The following is a 22,293-nucleotide window of genomic DNA, read 5'->3' as shown; positions in this document are numbered from 1 at the left end:
GAGAGAGAGAGAGAGAGAGAGAGAGAGAGAGAGAGAGAGAGAGAGAGAGAGAGAGAGAGAGAGAGAGAGAGAGAGAGAACTATAAGCAGATTTGATACACATATATGACTAGATTTGAAACTAGCATGTCCTTCTCCTCAATATGGGTGGTGTCTTATTGTGCATTGTATTTTAGAGCACCTGGCATACTAAATATACCTGTATGTGTGAAGTACGTACAGAATACTGATAATTATGACAAACCAACAAACATGTTTTCTATGCAGTTGACATAAAGTAAACCCGAATAAAATAGGAAAAAGACATGTGTTCATACAAATTCATTTTATTTCTTCAGTAAAAATGTACACATTTAAGACAGAAAAAATATAAAATCACTTACATAATCAGAATTGTGCCATAATTAAGCAGAAACAGAAAAGGGTTATTTACAACTTGGGGTCATGTATAGATGAATTAAATTGCGATTATATTTGCATGTGGTGTTCTGTATTTTCTTATCTTCTAAGTAACAATAAACAATACAGTGGAACCCCCATGCAAGACCTAAACAAAATCCCAGAAACTTAGGTCTTAACCCCTTCACTGCCACAGTGGTAGTAACTTATCCGAATGGTCTATGGGAAAGAACTGTGTTTAGAACCCCTACAAGTACTTGGACAGTGGTTACCTCCCATTTAGTTTTCAGAAATGTCCTGAAATGTTGTTGACACAAATCCCACGTATGAGATACGGTTATGGGCGTACGATAAACAGAAAATGACCACGTATTACATACGGGGTGGGCAGTGAAGGGGTTAAAAAGGGGAGAGTCTTAAAATGGGGGTAGATTTACACAGCTTATCAACAGGAAGTCAAAGAAAGCATGTTCTTACTAAAACAGTAAAAGGAGGAAGGGGGGTGGGGGTGGGGGTGGGGCATCTGTAGCCATTCACTTCAATTTCACAGAGCATTTACAAAACACACTCATAACTTCAATCTCACTTCAATCCAAACTATCAATAATTTGATTAAACTTGTAGACAGAAAAGTCACTGATGAGCACAGGGAAACTTAAACAAACAAATGCAACAAACACACACGGAAAAAAAAAGTGGCCTAAAACAGATAAATTTCAGACAATTTAATGTTTTAAAAACACAAAATCACCTACAACATTGCTACACATTTACATGTCAGATTACAGTTGTACCTGTCCTTTGTGATGTAAATGATATCTTTCTTTCTTTATTTGGTGTTTAACGTCGTTTTCAACCATTCAAGGTTATATCGCGACGGGGGAAGGGGGGAGACGGGATAGGGGAAAGGAGGGGAGATGGGATAGAGCCACTTGTTAATTGTTTCTTGTTCACAAAAGCACTAATCAAAAAATTGCTGCAGGTTCTTGCAATGTAGTACAATATATGACCTTACTGGGAGAATGCAAGTTTCCAGTACAAAGGACGTAACATTTCTTACATACTGCTTGACTAAAATCTTTACAAACATTGACTATATTCTATACAAGAAACACTTAACAAGGGTAAAAGGAGAAACATAACCTGTTAGTCGCCTCTTACGACATGCTGGTTAGCATCGGGTAAATTCTTTCTCGTCCCAACCAATATGGGACTCCCCCTAACCCGCGGGGGGTTGTAAATGATATAAAACAAAAAATTCATGCTACTTTTAAGTAACCATATCCAAGAAATATCTGCAGCAGAGAACTTTATTTGAAGAAATAAAGAGGTGAGGGAGAGGCGATGTTTAAGACGCGGGGAAGTTGGGGATGGGGTGGGGGAGGAACAACAGCACACAGTGACAAGTCTGTACACATATTATTTCACAAAGAAATATCCAACCATACACATTTTAAAAGCAAATTAGCCACACACATACAATTAAACTCAACCACAAAAAGATCTCCCCATGTTATAACAAGACCAATGACTCACAAATAAATCTTGCTGATTATTTCTTGTGACAAACCCTAACAATTCTTAAATCAAAGCATGATTGGAACAACAAATGATAGTTTTCAAGCCCCAGTGCAAAACCATCAGAAGACACCTTCATGATCCAAAAGCTTTGACAAATGCTACACAAGATCAGGGTAAAACGACCTTGAAAGTCTCAGTCTCAGTCGACGTGCATTTTTCTGAGGATTTTTACCTGATGATATTTGTTGCTACATTAGACCAAAAGGCACCACAAATACACTGACAACAAGTCACAATATTATCTAGGACTGTCAAGCTCAAGAGCCTTGTGTTTCTGAACACAGTACGGCAAGCAGATACTTTCATAAGGTTTAGCTAGTGTTGAGTGGCTGATATTGACTGAAAATTTAACTCAGAATCACAGCTGGTCTGGGCAACTAAGCAAGAAATCTGTCATAATTAATGGTGCTCACTTCTTGAAATAGGAAACCCCCCTTCAAATGTGTTTTCAGCCCTTTCTTTACATCTCCATTGAAATGTTTCAGGCTACGTGTACCCTTTCTTTACATCTCCATTGAAATGTTTCAGGCTACGTGTACCCTTTTTGTGTCTTTCCAGAAAAGTGTGTACACATAATTTTGCAAAAATGACTTCGTTTCTTATCAATTAACCCTTTTAATCTGCTACTTTTGAATGTTTTCCACATTTTCATTTTCCTCTTTCAAAGACATGGTTTTTAGCACTTTGTCTGGCTCTTGTTTTGTTTCAGCTTGACCCGTTGGGGTCAATCACCCTGTGAAAAATCTTTTCACTTTTACTGCCGTCTCAAGTTATCCAATCTAGCTTCAAGATCGGCATCTGCATCGCCCACAGCGGCAGCGGCAACTGGTTGCTTAGATCCAGAGGCTGCGGTTGACAAGGACTGGCCCGTGCCAGGCAGACCTGAAACAATTTGTTTTATTGCGAGGGTTATAAAACGGACACAAAATATAATTCTGCAGATATGATGATCCTAATAATGCAGCAAAAATATCCCAAAAACTGATGATCAACTTGACTTATAATAACTTCATTAAGAAATCTTGGTACGAAAAGGCAACGAAGAAAAGGTTGGATGCTTAGATCCAAAAGAGAAAAGGCAGAAAGAAGATGACACGTGAATTTTTTTTATATTTGAAACAAAAAATAAAATATTCAAAAGAGGGAAACATTATTGGAGCCTTGAAAACAGTTATCTATGAATCAGTATATATATTAATAAATTAGATTTATCTCATGAAAAACATTGTTTCTATTCCTCTCACCAGCAAGGTCATCAGCCATCTGCAGACCAAGCTCATCCAACACCTTGGAAACAATAGCGTCACTGAAAGATGAAAAACAAAATACAGTGTCAGTTCCACCTTCCTGAACAAAACAAAAACCAAAAGTTACAAGCACAGCCCCTCTCCAAGAACATATTCATAACATTTCAAATTACTATTTTGTCAGCACATCAGTGACAATGAGAATTTTGAAACTTGCACTATATAAGCTATTCAACTTATAAAAAAATAAAAAAATAAAAAAAATATAAAAAAGCGCCTCAAGATATGTAATTTTGTGAATTTTACAAGCAAGGATTTCAAATCTTGCACTTTTATAAAAAATATTTTTTTACATAACCTAGCTTTCAAAGTTTGGAGCTAAAGTGAAATACCCCAGGGGGAGGTAGTAAAAATTGTACTAAGAAATTCCCAAACTCATTGATTTCACTTCTTGAACAACTTTCATCACATTCACAACCATTGGCTGACTATCAAGAGCATCTTCTTCACAATACAAATCTTCTTTACCTTTCATCCTCATCATCTTCGTCGCCGAGGGCATCGTCAATGGCATCGCTCATCATCTCCTCCTTCATGTCCATGACCTCCGACTGCTTCTCAAACTCCATCATGATCTTCTGGATTTGGGGCAGCTTCAACTGTAAGGACAATTAATATGTATCATATTTTTGTGTTCATTAATCAAATATAGTAAAGTCAGTTCCAGCTCAACTATTAATTTTGTTTCATTTATAAATTAAATATCAAAGAAGTGAGTTCAATGCATTGTAGTTATTTTTGTGCAATGATGAAATCATCAAGTCAGTTCCATTGATTTTAATGTTATTCAATCTCCTACACATCATATTCTTCTAAATTTAAAGGCAGTATCACATGTCCGTTCCCTCAAGAGAAACAAGCAGCTCTGATAAAGTGATAGTCTGATTGACACCAACTTGAGTTCTGCCACCAAAACAAACCTTTCAGTGACAGTGACTGAAATTTGTTGTACCTGTTTGTTCATTGCGGCCATGGCCTTGGTAACTCCCTTCATAGCATTGGCCATGGTGTTGTTGGCTTTCAGTGTCTGGATTTTTAGTGACACGGCCTGAATGTTGGCTCGCAGTGAGATGAACTTTTTGACGTAACGCCGCGTTCGCACCAAGTCCTTAGCCATAACCTTCACAGCATCCTGTCAACAAAATAAGTGATTGAAACAAATATCAGTATCAAACATCCAAAACAAAGAGTTTCCTGTCAGTGTTACTCTGTCCCAGGAAAGCTTCCCTTTTTTTTTAAAAGAAAAGGGATTATCTTTTGTTCACCAGTGAAAAATAATCAAATAAAACCACCCACAAAAAAGAGTACCTAACCACAAAATGATTAAATAGTAACAGAGCTTGAAATAAAAGCGTAAGTTAATTCCTCCAAGACACACACATCAGACACACACAGACAGATGCTAACAACTTACTAACACATACACAGACAATATATACTTTTTGCACAGACACATAGTGATAGGGACAGGAAGATACATGGACAGACACATAGAGTGATAGGGACAGGATGATACATGGACAGACACATAGAGTGATAGGGACAGGAAGATACATGGACAGACACATAGAGTGATAGGGACAGGATGATACATGGACAGACACATAGAGTGATAGGGACAGGAAGATACATGGACAGACACATAGAGTGATAGGGACAGGATGATACATGGACAGACACATAGAGTGATAGGGACAGGAAGATACATGCACAGACACACAGAGTGATAGGGACAGGATGATACATGGACAGACACATAGAGTGATAGGGACAGGATGATACATGGACAGACACATAGAGTGATAGGGACAGGAAGATACATGGACAGACACATAGTGATAGGGACAGGAAGATACATGGACAGACACATAGAGTGATAGGGACAGGATGATACATGGACAGACACATAGAGTGATAGGGACAGGAAGATACATGGACAGACACATAGTGATAGGGACAGGAAGATACATGGACAGACACATAGAGTGATAGGGACAGGATGATACATGGACAGACACACGCGCAAGACACAGTGAAAACCACAACCAAAGAGCTCTACAAACGTACCATCTGTCCCTTCTTGGCCATCATCTTGATGTCTGCGATGACCTTCTTTTCCTGCTGCTCCATCTTTTGACGTTCACGGTCCAGATCGCGCATTGCTTTGTTCAGCGCTCGTTGATTCTGACGCAACATCTCTTCTGGCGTCTTTTTGCGACCAAACAACCATTCTAACGGCATTTTGGCTGTGTGGTCTGTCCGAAGAAAAAAGAAGTGAAGGTGATTTTCGCCGATTAGAATTATGTTAGGATTTGCACAATATAAATACCCTTATTATTATTATTATTATTATTATTAAATAATATTATAATTTAAGAGAACACAACTGATGAAGACAGAAAGATCCTCACTAATTCAACATCCATCATTTCACATTCATACTAACATTTATTCTGTGTCATGATGTTAACAGTTTTCTAATCCTACTCTTGCAACAGCTTTGATCATTGCTATCATGAATAAAATTCACACTACACTATAAGTATAGCGTGACATCACTACTTTTTCTCTCTCACAAAGTCACATTTATAAGTGCACACTTGAATCAAGTTGAGAGCTTGATAAAATGAAGACAAAAGTGAACAGAGTTACCCTGCAGTGTTACATTATAACTTAAAGGTCCTTGTCTACATTTTTATACCGAAATCGCCATTTGACCATTAAAATGCAGAGTCTATTATCTACAATTATCAACAATACACCCCCTTTCGATCAGGAAAGACGAAGCCACTTAGCCAGTGTAGCCGTTTGAAAATTCATTGTAGTATTCCAGCGTAGTACTCATAGTAGGATATCCTTATTTGGAAAATGCCAAGCACAAAACTCCTCTCAAATCCCGTGCATTTCGTGCGTTTAAAAAAAAGCGTGGACAGCGCTCCAGTGTCAAACTGTTGCTGCACTTGTTTGGGCGTGGCTATAAGCATAGTGACATGAATTTGATTGGTCAGTATTTTTAGGCAAAGCACATGTTCTCAGCAAACAAAATATTGGAAGCGTGAGTCACGCTACCCAAAAATAAAATCTTTTTTTACATATATTTTTTTTTCAATAACTTTTTTCCCCATGGTTCATTCATCATCTGACATAACTTTTTAGCGAAATCTAACCATAAGATTATTGAAAAAAAGCAAAAATATAGACGACCACCTTTAAGTCAAGAACAAGTACTGAATTAAAAAAGGCAAAGGTATATAATCTGAGTCTAAACAGGATTTTCAATCCTGGTAGTGGTATTGAGGTCTAATGAATGACGTCTCACAACGTGCGTGGTCGTCCTTGGCGGTCAAGAAAGCCGCCGCGATCATTGCGCAGACAACACTTCTAGACCGCCAATATTTTTTGTGCGCATCACGTCCTCCACATAAATCGGCCGGAAATGAAGCAATTGGGAAACCTGGATACAGGGACAAAAGTCTGTGTACACCGAGTCAGAGCGTAAATGTAAAGCCATTGCGATTAAACTTTTAAACAATCATGTTGAAACTGGTACAGACCAAAAATGCTGCATGTCCATATCATTAATTTCGCATACACCTCACAATGTTTCCTGTGTGAAGAAATGACTGCTCTAGTGTGCACTTACCTGTTCTGGGAAAACCAACTGGGAATTTTTGTAAACAAATAAATGAAAAATCAAATGAAGCCAATACTGACCAAATAAAGCAACAATACTATGAAAACAAAGTATCCTTAACACCTCGTACACTCTGACTAAAAAGAAAGCTTCTGCCGTTACTGATCACTACAGTCTGCTCGAATGAATGACTAATTTTCATGAGGCTATGATTATAAAGACACTATCCCTCACAATCGGTTGCGACATCACACTAAAAATTCATCCAAGAAGCGTTTGCCATTTATCATTTTTTTCCGGCTACGTTTACATTTAATTGACTCGATATCTTACAGAACCCAGGAATTGTACAAATACCAACGTACCTGCCTGGTTTGTTGACAAATTAAACTCTAAACAGCCTGTCTGGCCCAAACTTTATCTGCTGTGAAGAAGAAGGAACTGCAAGTGTTGTGATGTTTTTGATCTGACGTCATTCTAATATGAGTGCTAATCTCAATATAAAAGCTTTCATCAATAATGTTACTAGTTTCAAACAACGAAAGGTAAAGTATCACACACGGATACTCACTCATACTTTATTAAGTATACTTGTATGTGGTAGGGTACATTTGAGTTTATTAAACTCAATCCATTGGAATATGCATTAAAGTGTTTTATATCAGAGTAACGTAATGAACAAGGTATCTAAGATGGCGGCATCTGCAGTGTTGTGTGTGGACTGGGGTAAGTTTGAGGCATAAGAATCCCGCATAACCGCGTGTTTTTGTCAGTATGATCATTTTGAAACGTAAGACAATATATTTATCAATATACCTGATTGTTTCCTAAGAGTGAAATGATGAAAGGTATAGATGAAAAACTTTGCAAGTTTGGGATGCTTTTTGTCAGAAAGCAGTTCCACACCAGCCTTGAATCCGACTGGAGGACGCTGACTTGGCAGTCTGCCGGAAAGTTTTGAGTTGTTTTTTATGAGCCTCAGCTTTGTTTTCTCATTGGAACTGAAAATGAAGCTGTTTTTATGAACTACTGAAAATCTGTTCGTAATTTTGGGACTCATGTGTTCTTTTGCCTGAAGAGGCAGTAACAGCGCCATCAGTCAACAGCTTTAAGACCAGGATAGACAATTTCTGGCGCCACAGTACTTCTATGTACAACCCTACCTGCCTAGTCTAGATTGTAAAATAGCCCGCCACGCATGCTACAGTCTAGTAATAGGACCTATGTAAAGGCTACACAGCCTACCACATAGTAAACTTCAAGTTCAAGTTCAAGTTTTGTTCCTGAGGATTGCGTACATGTGCGCAGTAAAACAGCCGTGCGGCTGTGCAGTTGTTGTGGATGTGGTTCAAAGGTTTGGCGCACGCCGTTTCTTTTCAGTCATGTTGAGAATGACTGTTTGTCATCATGTAGAGCCTAACCAGTGATTGATGTGACTGGTGACTGAATCCAAAATAAATCATAATAATATTGCTTGCCCTGAGTGCACGTTGGATGGATCTTGTTGACAAGTGACGGAGATGCTGAAGAACTGTCAGTAAGGGCTGTGTCTGTATTAATTAAGAAGAAGGCCTACTTCCTAACCCGGAATAACTGACAGCAGTAAGCAACCATTCCCCCCCCCCCATACGCAAACACACACACATTTCCCCACTCACGGAAAGCGCAGTTGTTTAAATGTAAGTTTTTGTTGCAAGAAACTGTATAACATTAACAATACTGAATTGTGTACTCTTTGTCTGTGTTCTGTTTTTGCCGTTGTTGTTCTTTAAAGTGAATAGCAAAACATTGTGACTGTGAGAACTACTCAACTAGCAGGTGGTGAAACTGATTTCTGTACTTCATTCCTACTGAAAATGTCAAATAAAAAATCATTGTGACAGAAAGTTGAGAAAGTGAGAATTGCATTTAACTTGTGAAATGTGATTAGGCCACAAAAAAAAATTGTCTGTTTCTGGTCACCCGACCAACCCTAAATTTCGGCGCCGACCCTAAACTTTTTTTTTCCAAACTCAAAAATGTTTTTCTTCTTTTTTGGTGGTAAAGGACAGGGTGAGAAAATGAAAACAAAAACGTGTGAAAACGAAAGTCCGCTGACGATTTGTAAATGTGTTGAGTGTCTTGTCTCTATGTATAGTGAATCCAGTCTCTTTGCGCGATTTTTAAAGTTAGTTTTATTGGTCTACATTTGGGGTATAAAAAAAATTATATATAAAAAAAAATCCCTACCTACCGACCCTATTTTTTTTAGCCATGTTACCAGAAACAGACAATTTTTTTTTTTTGGCCTTAGTAATGACAGGTTAGTGTGATTTCTTACTCACTGTTCTCGGCAAGTAGTTGCTGGCTGTAGACACCCTCACCTCCCTTATTCTCCCCCAGTTGACATAAAGTTTTCAACATTTGAAAACTGAGGGAGTATCTAGTATTAGTTTGATGTCTTCAGTGATCTGATTTGATAGGAGATAGTACAGCAGTCCCTGCAATGTACGTCCCCCTGCGTGAGCGGACACCTGACATGTACGGACACATTTGCTCGCACGGAGTGTTTTCCTTCTATATTCCCCCATCCCCCCCCCCCCCCCCCTTAAACGGACACCTGCATAACGTGGACACGGACACTCATTTTCGGTCCCAACAGCAGGTCATACCTCCAATGTACGGACGGACCATCCTCAAATTTTCACCACATCAAAATCGATAACAGAGCAGTCTGCAGGGTTCGACACTAGCGGGGGCGGGGGGCGGAACGCCCCAGAGTTTTGTGTTCCGCCCCAAACATTGCCGAAGCTTGGGGCCCACTCCGCCCCAGGATAAATTCCAACTGACAATGACAAACCGAAAATTCCAATGCCAGAGCCAATCACTAAAAATCGCCAGTCAAAGTCGTCACTGAAATTTGCGTTACGATCAATGCCGCAGAAAAAAATCATTGAAATCGTCGAAGGACAATGCCGCAAGGGAAATAGCTCCCAGATTGTGCTCTTTAGCATGAGAGATAAGTATCGCCTTCAAATGCCAAACGCAAAATGTGGCGACACATCCCTGGTGTAAAAAGACATGGAAATGAAGATGAAGAACAGGGTGGAGAGAAACGAAACAAGTCGCGTAAGGCGAAAATACAATATTTAGTCAAGTAGCTGTCGAACTCACAGAATGAAACTGAACGCAACGCAACGCAGCAAGACCGTATACTCGTAGCATCGTCACTCCACCGCCCGTGGCAAAGGCAGTGCACGTGGAATTGACAAGAAGAGCGGGGTATTCGTTGCGCTAAGAAGGATAGCACGCTTTTCTGTACCTCTCTTCGTTTTAACTTTCTGAGCGTGTTTTTAATCCAAACATATCATATCTATATATTTTTGGAATCAGGAACCGACAAGGAATAAGATGAAAGTGTTTTTGAATTGATTTCGAAAAAAAAAATTTGATAATAATTTTTATATATTTAATTTTCAGAGCTTGTTTTTAATCCGAATATAACATATTTATATGTTTTTGGAATCAGCAAATGATGGAGAATAAGATAAACGTAAATTTGGATCGTTTTATATATTTTTATTTTTTTTTACAATTTTCCGATTTTTAATGACCAAAGTCATTAATTAATTTTTAAGCCACCAAGCTGAAATGCAATACCGAACCCCGGGCTTCGTCGAAGATTACTTGACCAAAATTTCAACCAATTTGGTTGAAAAATGAGGGCGTGACAGTGCCGCCTCAACTTTCACGAAAAGCCGGATATGACGTCATCAAAGACATTTATCAAAAAAATGAAAAAACCGTTCGGGGATTTCATACCCAGGAACTCTCATGTCAAATTTCATAAAGATCGGTCCAGTAGTTTAGTCTGAATCGCTCTACACACACACACACACAGACAGACACACGCACATACACCACGACCCTCGTTTCGATTCCCCCTCGATGTTAAAATATTTAGTCAAAACTTGACTAAATATAAAAAGGAGACCGATGCAGCCAAAAGCGTGAAGCGCTGTCGTAATTTCAATGTCAAATGGTTGAAAGAATTTCCCTGGCTTCAGTACGATGAAGAAAAACAGACAATGCATTGCCGCACGTGAATACTGAGAGTGGGCCCCAGATTTTTGTTTTCCGCCCCAGCAATTTCCATCTCTGGGGCCAGTGTGGCCCCAGGCCAAATAAGTTAGTGTCGACCCCTGGTCTGGCTCTTGGTACAAAGATCACAGCCACAATGGGTGATGACAGTCACTGATAACTTGAGTGCACGTGTACCCATCAGGAGGGGGGGGGGGGGGGAGGGGGTAGTTTTGGTCAGGCGTGGAGTATTGCTATGGCTCAAGGGTGTCTGTTCATGAGAGGGACTGCTATATAGCATTAGTATCAGACTTTTTTTTTTAGATGAAACTTTTACATGTTTCTTTCTTTTATGTTTCAGCACTCTTTTAGGACAATTTCTAGACTAGGACAAAGAACCAATACAACGTACTTGACCAAGACAAATTATGTGAACAAGCCCCTTTCAAAGCGAAAAGAAAAAACCAGTGCCCGTCCTCTACGAGCTTACCACACGCTGCAAATCTGAGGAACTATTCGCGGAGTGACTTCGACAGACCGCAGGCTACACAGAAGCGAAACGCAAACGGATATCGATGAGACAGAGTTGCTTTATGATTTGTTTGTGCAAGAGTTCGTTTGTTAACGTTACGTTTGGTAAGGTTGCTTACTGAACATTTTTTTCGACTGTTGTGCCATGTCAGTCAAGAAATTGAATAGTCCTCAGTGGAAGGTGAGTTTATTTTATACAGTATTTTTTAAATTGCTTGTGTACCCTTAGTGCAAGTCACTAAGTGTGTAAGTTTTGGGGAGAACAAGAATTAGAAAGCTATATAATAAGTTTCATAGTATAAAGTGTGTGAGTTGGATTCAAGTGGGACTCGAGATTCCGTGAGACCATTTTTTTCGTTGTTGTTGTAGATAATTAACAGTCTTACTGGGCCAAGGCTTTTGGGAATAACCTACCAGGCACAGTGTCTCAGAAGTAAAGCAAGATGATAACAGTTGAACGTTTCAGATGTGGTTGCAGAAATTCCAGCCGCCTACGGTGCAAGATCCCGCCATCTTGTCTTTCCACCAGAGCTCAACCACCAACCTTCCCTCTCCGACTAGCGTGGTGGCTCCAGCCATGCCTTCCGGACCCAGGGAAAAAGGCTTCATTGACAAACGTCAGGTAGAGACCCACCTTTTGACTCACCTGAATGATCGGGAGAGTCTTCGGAGCAGAGTTATGGGGTCTTGAAAGTGGGGTTCCACTGTAATGGGACATGACGAAGCAATTTCTTTTCTTGTTCATTTGTAGGCTGAGTCTTGAAAGGGGGGTTTCACTGTAATGGGACATGACGAAGCAGTTTCTTTTCTTGTTCATTTGTAGGCTGAGTCTTGAAAGGGGGGTTCCTCTGTAATGGGACATGACGAAGCAGTTTCTTTGCTTGTTCATTTGTAGGCTGAGTCTTGAAAGGGGGGTTTCACTGTAATGGGACATGACGAAGCAATTTCTTTGCTTGTTCATTTGTAGGCTGAGTCTTGAAAGGGGGGTTCCTCTGTAATGGGACATGACGAAGCAATTTCTTTGCTTGTTCATTTGTAGGCTGAGTCTTGAAAGTGGGGTTCCACTGTAATGGGACATGACGAAGCAGTTTCTTTGCTTGTTCATTTGTAGGCTGAGTCTTGAAAGGGGGGTTTCACTGTAATGGGACATGACGAAGCAGTTTCTTTTCTTGTTCATTTGTAGGCTGAGTCTTGAAAGGGGGGTTTCACTGTAATGGGACATGACGAAGCAGTTTCTTTGCTTGTTCATTTGTAGGCTGAGTCTTGAAAGGGGGGTTTCACTGTAATGGGACATGACGAAGCAATTTCTTTTCTTGTTCATTTGTAGGCTGAGTCTTGAAAGGGGGGTTTCACTGTAATGGGACATGACGAAGCAGTTTCTTTGCTTGTTCATTTGTAGGCTGAGTCTTGAAAGGGGGGTTTCACTGTAATGGGACATGACGAAGCAATTTCTTTTCTTGTTCATTTGTAGGCTGAGTCTTGAAAGTGGGGTTCCACTGTAATGGGACATGACGAAGCAATTTCTTTTCTTGTTCATTTGTAGGCTGAGTCTTGAAAGTGGGGTTCCACTGTAATGGGACATGACGAAGCAATTTTTTTCTTGTTCATTTGTAGGCCGAGTCGTAAATGTTTGTGAGGGATGATGGCAACGGCAGAAGCGGAATATGATAATTTCTTTATGGGCTAATTTCCGTTGTATAGGAGTGCCTTGGTCATTCACCTGAGTTAACTTGTTTTGCTTTCAGCATCATTTTGCCGAAGATACATAACATTTTCAAGAGAGCAGTGTACTGTCTGGCGTAATTTGATGTAGAAATGACCCTAACTCGTGTATTTGGGAGTAAGATACATAACATTTCCAAGAGAGCAGTGTACTGTCTGGCGTAATTTGATGTAGAAATGACCCTAACTCGTGTATTTGGGAGTAAGATACATAACATTTCCAATAGAGCAGTGTACTGTCTGGCGTAATTTGATGTAGAAATGACCCTAACTCGTGTATTTGGGAGTAAGATACATAACATTTCCAAGAGAGCAGTGTACTGTCTGGCGTAATTTGATGTAGAAATGACCCTAACTGGTGTATTTGGGAGTAAGATACATAACATTTCCAAGAGAGCAGTGTACTGTCTGGCGTAATTTGATGTAGAAATGACCCTAACTGGTGTATTTGGGAGTAAGATACATAACATTTCCAATAGAGCAGTGTACTGTCTGGCGTAATTTGATGTAGAAATGACCCTAACTGGTGTATTTGGGAGTAAGATACATAACATTTCCAAGAGAGCAGTGTACTGTCTGGCGTAATTTGATGTAGAAATGACCCTAACTGGTGTATTTGGGAGTAAGATACATAACATTTCCAAGAGAGCAGTGTACTGTCTGGCGTAATTTGATGTAGAAATGACCCTAACTGGTGTATTTGGGAGTAAGATACATAACATTTCCAATAGAGCAGTGTACTGTCTGGCGTAATTTGATGTAGAAATGACCCTAACTGGTGTATTTGGGAGTAAGATACATAACATTTCCAAGAGAGCAGTGTACTGTCTGGCGTAATTTGATGTAGAAATGACCCTAACTGGTGTATTTGGGAGTAAGATACATAACATTTCCAAGAGAGCAGTGTACTGTCTGGCGTAATTTGATGTAGAAATGACCCTAACTGGTGTATTTGGGAGTAAGATACATAACATTTCCAATAGAGCAGTGTACTGTCTGGCGTAATTTGATGTAGAAATGACCCTAACTGGTGTATTTGGGAGTAAGATACATAACATTTCCAAGAGAGCAGTGTACTGTCTGGCGTAATTTGATGTAGAAATGACCCTAACTGGTGTATTTGGGAGTAAGATACATAACATTTCCAAGAGAGCAGTGTACTGTCTGGCGTAATTTGATGTAGAAATGACCCTAACTGGTGTATTTGGGAGTAAGATACATAACATTTCCAATAGAGCAGTGTACTGTCTGGCGTAATTTGATGTAGAAATGACCCTAACTGGTGTATTTGGGAGTAAGATACATAACATTTCCAAGAGAGCAGTGTACTGTCTGGCGTAATTTGATGTAGAAATGACCCTAACTGGTGTATTTGGGAGTAAGATACATAACATTTCCAATAGAGCAGTGTACTGTCTGGCGTAATTTGATGTAGAAATGACCCTAACTGGTGTATTTGGGAGTAAGATACATAACATTTCCAAGAGAGCAGTGTACTGTCTGGCGTAATTTGATGTAGAAATGACCCTAACTGGTGTATTTGGGAGTAAGATACATAACATTTCCAAGAGAGCAGTGTACTGTCTGGCGTAATTTGATGTAGAAATGACCCTAACTGGTGTATTTGGGAGTAAGATACATAACATTTCCAATAGAGCAGTGTACTGTCTGGCGTAATTTGATGTAGAAATGACCCTAACTGGTGTATTTGGGAGTAAGATACATAACATTTCCAAGAGAGCAGTGTACTGTCTGGCGTAATTTGATGTAGAAATGACCCTAACTGGTGTATTTGGGAGTAAGATACATAACATTTCCAAGAGAGCAGTGTACTGTCTGGCGTAATTTGATGTAGAAATGACCCTAACTGGTGTATTTGGGAGTAAGATACATAACATTTCCAATAGAGCAGTGTACTGTCTGGCGTAATTTGATGTAGAAATGACCCTAACTGGTGTATTTGGGAGTAAGATACATAACATTTCCAAGAGAGCAGTGTACTGTCTGGCGTAATTTGATGTAGAAATGACCCTAACTGGTGTATTTGGGAGTAAGATACATAACATTTCCAAGAGAGCAGTGTACTGTCTGGCGTAATTTGATGTAGAAATGACCCTAACTGGTGTATTTGGGAGTAAGATACATAACATTTCCAATAGAGCAGTGTACTGTCTGGCGTAATTTGATGTAGAAATGACCCTAACTGGTGTATTTGGGAGTAAGATACATAACATTTCCAAGAGAGCAGTGTACTGTCTGGCGTAATTTGATGTAGAAATGACCCTAACTGGTGTATTTGGGAGTAAGATACATAACATTTCCAAGAGAGCAGTGTACTGTCTGGCGTAATTTGATGTAGAAATGACCCTAACTGGTGTATTTGGGAGTAAGATACATAACATTTCCAATAGAGCAGTGTACTGTCTGGCGTAATTTGATGTAGAAATGACCCTAACTGGTGTATTTGGGAGTAAGATACATAACATTTCCAAGAGAGCAGTGTACTGTCTGGCGTAATTTGATGTAGAAATGACCCTAACTGGTGTATTTGGGAGTAAGATACATAACATTTCCAATAGAGCAGTGTACTGTCTGGCGTAATTTGATGTAGAAATGACCCTAACTGGTGTATTTGGGAGTAAGATACATAACATTTCCAAGAGAGCAGTGTACTGTCTGGCGTAATTTGATGTAGAAATGACCCTAACTGGTGTATTTGGGAGTAAGATACATAACATTTCCAAGAGAGCAGTGTACTGTCTGGCGTAATTTGATGTAGAAATGACCCTAACTGGTGTATTTGGGAGTAAGATACATAACATTTCCAATAGAGCAGTGTACTGTCTGGCGTAATTTGATGTAGAAATGACCCTAACTGGTGTATTTGGGAGTAAGATACATAACATTTCCAATAGAGCAGTGTACTGTCTGGCGTAATTTGATGTAGAAATGACCCTAACTGGTGTATTTGGGAGTAAGATACATAACATTTCCAAGAGAGCAGTGTACTGTCTGGCGTAATTTGATGTAGAAATGACCCTAACTCGTGTATTTGGGAGTAGAGAGTATCCTAACTCATGTGTTAGGGAAAGAAATGACCCTAACTCAGCCTAAATGTTTGCCTGTGTCTGGTGTTTCAGCATTCCTACGGGTTCATCCAGTGTTGTGACAGAGATGCCCGTCTTTTCTTCCATTATAGCGAATACAATGGCAACATTGAGGCCATGAAAGTTGGAGGTATGGATGCTTCACCGAGAATATTTAAATCGCGATAAGGAGAGTATCTCTTTGACAAGTGTGTGGATAGATGTTTTTGGTGTATGGGGAAATGATTTCATGAAAAGGAGCAGCAGTCTTGTTTCAGTAAAATGCTGGATTGTGACATTACAGTCCATGAAACTCAGAGAGGCAAAGAGTGGACAAGGGACAGTTTTCAGATAGTTGGTGTTTGCTTTTGCAAAGTGAATTGAGGAAATTGCTTTTCATCTTTTGATATTCTACACTTCAGCTTTCCATAGGTACGCAAAGCTATGCCTTGAGCAGGAATTATTGCAATTTGAGAAGCTTTAAGGCATGCAGATGCTGAAAGAAATATAAGCCTGAACCAAACAAAAGTAACAGGCATTCTGTGGTGAACATTTTTTCAAGCAGAGTTGATATATATCCTATGCATGGCATTCTGTGGTCTTTAAACAAGGCATGGAGCTGATTTCTTCTTCTTCTTGTCGATTAACGTCTATATTGTCAGCCCAGACAGCGAGACAGTGAAGCTGATTTAATTCTGACACGTGTTAAAACGCTTTTTTCTCTTCCCCAGAGCCTGTAGAGTTCTACACCTCCAACGATCGGCGGACGGGTAAACCGATTGCTGTCCAGGTGTCGTCCATCGACATCTCGCAGGCCGTGCCCTCCACACTGAGCGACGAGCAGTTTGTGGGCACCGTCATCCAGGAAGCCAAGCCTGTCAAAGCCAAAAATGTAAGATGTTGGTTGCAGGTGAATGTGTTGTACACATGGATCTCTGTTCACTTGAAATATAAACTTTGTGAATTTTAGCAGTTTGTGTGTGATCACTGATGTCATTCCTGAAGCCAAATCTGTCGAAGCCCAACAATAAGTGGCAGTTTGTTGCATGTTTGCCGTTGGTTGCAAGTGAAATGAATTGGTGTGCAATGCGAGTGAAATGCGAAAAGTCAGGGCCCTGTTAATGAATGCTAAAAAGCTACGACGAAAAAGTTAGTGTCATGGTCTTTAGCTGCTGGAGCTTGTCCGTTTTAAGTAGAGACAGTAACCACCGGTTAAAAGCAACCCTGGCATCTTTTCTCATATAACCAGAAGGTTTTCACAAAGCAGTGATGACGTTTTTCTTGGGGTATTGCTTTATCCCGTAAGTTTCCCCAATTTGTTCCTCTTATTTTGTGTATGTTCTAAACATCATGGTTGCAGTGTGTTGGATTTCAGGGCACAGTGCCTGGCTCCCAGGATGGTCTTGGGCGAGTGTCGTATGAGCACAGCGGGGAATGTTTCTTCATACCCTTTGCACAAGAAGACATTACCGACCCCACCATGAAACTCAAAACGGGTGATCAGGTCATTTTTCACCTGGCATCAGATTCCCAGTAAGTATTCTTTGAAGCTTGAGATGTGTATTTCTTCTAATAATCGATGGGAACAAGTTATGCAGGGAGTGTAGTTGGGTTTAATCAGGTACTAACAGATCTGACCGTTGTAAGTCTAGGCTTAGCTCAGAGAGGGTAAAGTCCACTTCTGACTAAGATGGAGAAAAGTCACTTCTTAATCTTCAGTGTTCAAATGTGGACTGGCAATGTGTTTGACAGTGACATCCATGTCCTAAATAAACTGGATAGTGGTTATAAGATCCTACTTCATTCAGCACAACTTTCTCTGCCCCGGACGGCCACAGACACAGGTGTGTGGATTAGAAAAGTCAGCCTTTTCTAGTGTAAAAACATCCACACTTAAACCACTGAATTACTAAACTACGCATATGGTACTTCCTGCTGTCTTTGAAGACGAAATGGAGGAGAGAGGTTCTCTGTATTTAGGTCAAATTTATTTTCTCTACTGTAAAAACATGTACACTTGAACCAGTGAATTACTCAAGTGTACTTTCGGACATCTTTGAAGACAAAATAGTGGAGAGAGGTTCTCTGTGTTTAGCTCTAATTCGTTTTTTCTAGTGTGAATGACTAGAGTAAGTGTACTTTCCGCTGTTTTTTGAAAACAAAATGACGGAGGTCAGGCTCTCTGTGTATAGCTTTTTTTCCAGTTCTTCAGAGGAGAGATTTTGCTGGTTGCCCCCCTTGCCTTGACACACCAGTGTCATAATACATATATATGTAAGTGCCTGTACTTTCAGAACGGGAATAGTTCAGGCCAGAAGTCTGGAACTGGTGATACCTCCGAGCCAACGCTACCAGGGTGTCATCTGTTCCATGAAGGAGTCTTTTGGCTTTATTGAGCGTTCTGACCAGGTGCGCGAGATATTCTTCCATTACAGCGAGTTCCGAGGCGACATTAATGACCTTCAACTCGGCGATGACGTGGAGTTTAGTATTCAGATGAGAAATGTGAGTAATTTTTGTTTGTTTCTCTGATTCTTTTCTCCAAGTCATTTTCTATGTTCTTTTGTTCTTTATCAATCCACTTTTCAGTGTCCTGATTGAGTAATGTTTTGCGATATAGATTTGCAGTGGCACAGTTATAAGACTTAAAAGTGCATAGGTACTTTTTTTTATGAAGCTGTGTAGGAGTCTAGGACACCTGGCTGTCTTAATCATGTTTATTTCAGACAATTTAAGTTACCCTTCCACAATCCCCCCCTAGCTCTCCTCCCGCAGTGGGGCACTGCGGTTATGAAATTAAAGGCCCCTCCTGTTTTTGGAACCGCAGGAGCTTTCTAGTTTGCTGTTAGGTAGATTTTTGGTTCCTCTTTCCTGTCATGCTCTCTTTTTCTTCATGAATTCTTTTCTTTTTTCTGCCTTCTTGCTCATTCACCTGTATTTTTTCCAAAAATCTCTTCTCTTGCCGCTTGTCTCGCGATTCATGTATAGTTTAAAATGGGTTAGTGCATTTGTAAACAGGAATCGCTTGACAAGTGGCCCCCTTCATCCCCCCCTTCCTCGTCCTGATATGGCTCTGCGTAGTCGGCTGGACGTTCAGCAACAAATAAACAAACAAACAAACTCTAGCTCTCCCCCAAAGAAATCACTGGATCTGAGACATTTTACTTATCATTTTCAGAATAAAGAGGTTGCTGTTGAGCTGGAAAAACTCCCCGACGGCACAGTTATATTTGAAGACGTAACTACAGAGAAAGTGATTGGCAGGGTCCTAAAAACATTAAGAACACAAAATGGACGTCGAGCCAGCGATCCTCTGGGAGGGAGAATCTTTTACGAGAAGTAAGTTTTGTACGATTTTTTTAAGTGAATGAATGAGAGATGCTGTATTCTGGAGACAGGTTTTGACAATGTTCGCATTTTGTTTGAAGGCGTTATCATGAGACTGATTTGAAAGACGTGGCTTTTCTTCTTCAGCCTGCAACTGCTTGTATTGGTTTGAAACTCGGGTTTCCAAAAGTGATTGCATAGTTAAAAAATGCGGTGCAGGTCACATGTTTTGTTTTGATTTTGAGACTGTTGTTGCTGACTAAGACTGCATATTTTGCATGTGGGAAATGGGCATTTCATTCAAGGTATTAATTTGCTAAAATCATGGAGGTCGAGAGAATTATTTAGGAAGTTCAAAGATTTTAGTGGCCCAGAAGAATTTACCCGATGCTCCCCAGCATGTCGTAAGAGGCGACTAACGGATTCTGTTTCTCTTTTTACCCTTGTTAAGTGTTTCTTGTATAGAATATAGTCAATGTTTGTAAAGATTTTAGTCAAGCAGTATGTAAGAAATGTTAAGTCCTTTGTACTGGAAACTTGCATTCTCCCAGTAAGGTAATATATTATACTACGTTGCAAGCCCCTGGAGCAAATTTTTGATTAGTGCTTTTGTGAACAAGAAACAATTGACAAGTGGCTCTATCCCATCTCCCCCCTTCGCCCTTTCCCGGTCGCGATATAACCTTCGTGGTTGAAAACGACGTTAAACACCAAATAAAAAAAGAAAGAAAGTGGCCAATAGTTGACAGTGAGGCATGGGAAGATATTATTTTCATTCTCTTTTTGTCATTGTCTTACAGGGACAACAACGTTATGCATGAGATTCCGTTTGGCGACAAGGATCAGTATGGAGAGTGCACACTACAGCAGGGAGATGTGGTCAGTTTCAACATTGCAACAGACCGACGTGATGGCCTGCAGCGAGCGTGCGGCATTCAGCTGATGGAGGACACTTTCAACAACGGGGAACAACGAGAAACAGTGAGTCAGTTGTATTTGACTAACCTGAGCTCCCCAGAATTGGCATATGGCTGCCAGAATGGTGGGGTAAAAACAGTCATACATGTATAAACCCACTCGTGCCAAAAAACACACACACTTCTTCTTCTTCTTCTGCGTTCGTGGACTGAAACTCCCATGTACACTAGTGCTTTTGCACGAGTGGAATTTTACGTGTATGACCGTTTTTACCCCGCCATTTAGGCAGCCATACGCCGCTTTCGGGGGAAGCATGCTGGGTATTTTCGTGTTTCTATAACCCACCGAACTCTGACATGGATTACAGGATCTTTTTCGTGCGCACTTGGTCTTGTGCTTGCGTGTACACACGAAGGGGGATAAGCCACTAGCAGGTCTGCACATAAGTTGACCTGGGAGATCGGAAAAATCTCCACACTTAACCCACCAGGCGGCCGCGGTCGTGATTCGAACCCTCGACATTCCGATTAAGAGGCCGACGTCTTACCACCCCGCCACAGCGCCCGTCGCACACACACAAAAACACACAAAAGAAAAATAACATGAGTGTACAGTACAAGGGAGTTTCAGCCCATGAACACAGAAGAAGAAGAAGGCGGGGATGTAGCTCAGTCGGTAGCGCGCTGGATTTGTATCCAGTTGGCCGCTGTCAGCGTGAGTTCGTCCCCACGTTCGGCGAGAGATTTATTTCTCAGAGTCAACTTTGTGTGCAGACTCTCCTCGGTGTCCGAACACCCCCGTGTGTACACGCAAGCACAAGACCAAGTGCGCACGAAAAAGATCCTGTAATCCATGTCCCAGTTCGGTGGATTATAGAAACACGAAAATACCCAGCATGCTTCCCCCGAAAGCGGCGTATGGCTGCCTAAATGGCGGGGTAAAAACAGTCATACACGTAAAATTCCACTCGTGCAAAAAACACGTGTACGTGGGAGTTTCAGCCCACGAACGCAGAAGAAGAAAGAAGAAGAAGACTCGCCTGAGTAATCAGTGTGTCTTATTAATGAGCAGTGTCCCTCCGTTTGGACGTTTTCAGACTAGGGGACATGACTCTAGTCAGGCTTATCCTAGTAATGTTTCCAGGTCACAGTAGGGTTAGAAAGTATGATATTGTCACTTTCTTCAGTGTCAATTTTGCTAGAGCAGCAGATAGTCTGTTTCTGAATCGTATTACACATGGCAAAGGTGAGGCGTATAAGTGTTTGCTTTTCTTGTTATTCTGCATATTTTAGCTTTTTTGTCTGCCAGCTGTAATCGTTCAACACGGCACACTGTATTGACTGGGAAATAACAGCTTAGTTGCGCTGGATACATTTGAATGAGGTAGGATGAGTAATGCTGCACAGTGGTAGAGGGGACTGAGGTACTGGAAAACGCAGGCAAGTCAAGGATTTTTTTACCACATGTATGATCAGTGTTTTTACTCTGCTTGTGAAAAAAATAACGATGCTGTTTGTTGTGCAGGGTATGATAGCGTCACTGAAGGACGGCTACGGGTTCATCAACTGCGCAGACCGCGAAGCACGAATGTTTTTCCACTTCAGTGAATTTATGGACCCTGAATACATTCCCGAGGACAAGGCGGAGGTTCAGTTCACAGTATTGCCGGTAGGACTCCCCGGTTTTTTTTTCTCCAAGACATGAGTAGTGTTGTTTGCAGATCTGTTTTC

The 22,293-nt window shown here is 40.5% G+C and overlaps 2 protein-coding genes across 3 annotated transcripts in view; one reads left to right on the top strand and one right to left on the bottom strand.

The window, feature by feature from the left end:
* Positions 1–309: 309 nt before the first annotated feature.
* Positions 310–7,409, bottom strand: LOC138963212 (charged multivesicular body protein 2a-like). Of its 2 annotated transcripts, none has more exons than XM_070335262.1 (6): positions 7,286–7,409; positions 5,354–5,541; positions 4,239–4,418; positions 3,755–3,885; positions 3,224–3,285; positions 310–2,861 (listed from the first exon to the last, which is right to left on the bottom strand). In XM_070335262.1, the coding sequence occupies exons 2-6, from the start codon at positions 5,525–5,527 to the stop codon at positions 2,734–2,736; spliced, it is 675 nt and encodes a 224-aa protein (XP_070191363.1). In that variant the 5' UTR covers positions 5,528–5,541; positions 7,286–7,409; the 3' UTR covers positions 310–2,733. The 2 variants fall into 2 exon arrangements, with proteins under 2 accessions (XP_070191363.1, XP_070191364.1); XM_070335263.1 differs by having other exon boundaries at positions 7,290–7,407.
* A 159-nt stretch (positions 7,410–7,568) lies between these two features.
* LOC138963219 (cold shock domain-containing protein E1-like) overlaps positions 7,569–22,293 on the top strand; it is a 31,556-nt gene continuing 16,831 nt past the window's right edge. The window contains exons 1-10 of the mRNA XM_070335276.1: positions 7,569–7,646; positions 11,341–11,691; positions 11,989–12,132; positions 16,373–16,469; positions 17,050–17,210; positions 17,694–17,851; positions 18,613–18,823; positions 19,497–19,657; positions 20,446–20,626; positions 22,088–22,231. Coding sequence (XP_070191377.1) covers positions 11,656–11,691; positions 11,989–12,132; positions 16,373–16,469; positions 17,050–17,210; positions 17,694–17,851; positions 18,613–18,823; positions 19,497–19,657; positions 20,446–20,626; positions 22,088–22,231 — 1,293 coding nt within the window. The 5' untranslated portion in view covers positions 7,569–7,646; positions 11,341–11,655. The remainder of the gene's footprint in view (positions 7,647–11,340; positions 11,692–11,988; positions 12,133–16,372; positions 16,470–17,049; positions 17,211–17,693; positions 17,852–18,612; positions 18,824–19,496; positions 19,658–20,445; positions 20,627–22,087; positions 22,232–22,293) is intronic.

The sequence above is a fragment of the Littorina saxatilis genome, linkage group LG3, assembly GCF_037325665.1.
Source record: "Littorina saxatilis isolate snail1 linkage group LG3, US_GU_Lsax_2.0, whole genome shotgun sequence".
Taxonomy (NCBI): domain Eukaryota; kingdom Metazoa; phylum Mollusca; class Gastropoda; order Littorinimorpha; family Littorinidae; genus Littorina; species Littorina saxatilis.
The sequence above is the reverse complement of the archived record's forward strand: the minus strand, read 5'-3'. Positions and strand labels throughout refer to the sequence as shown.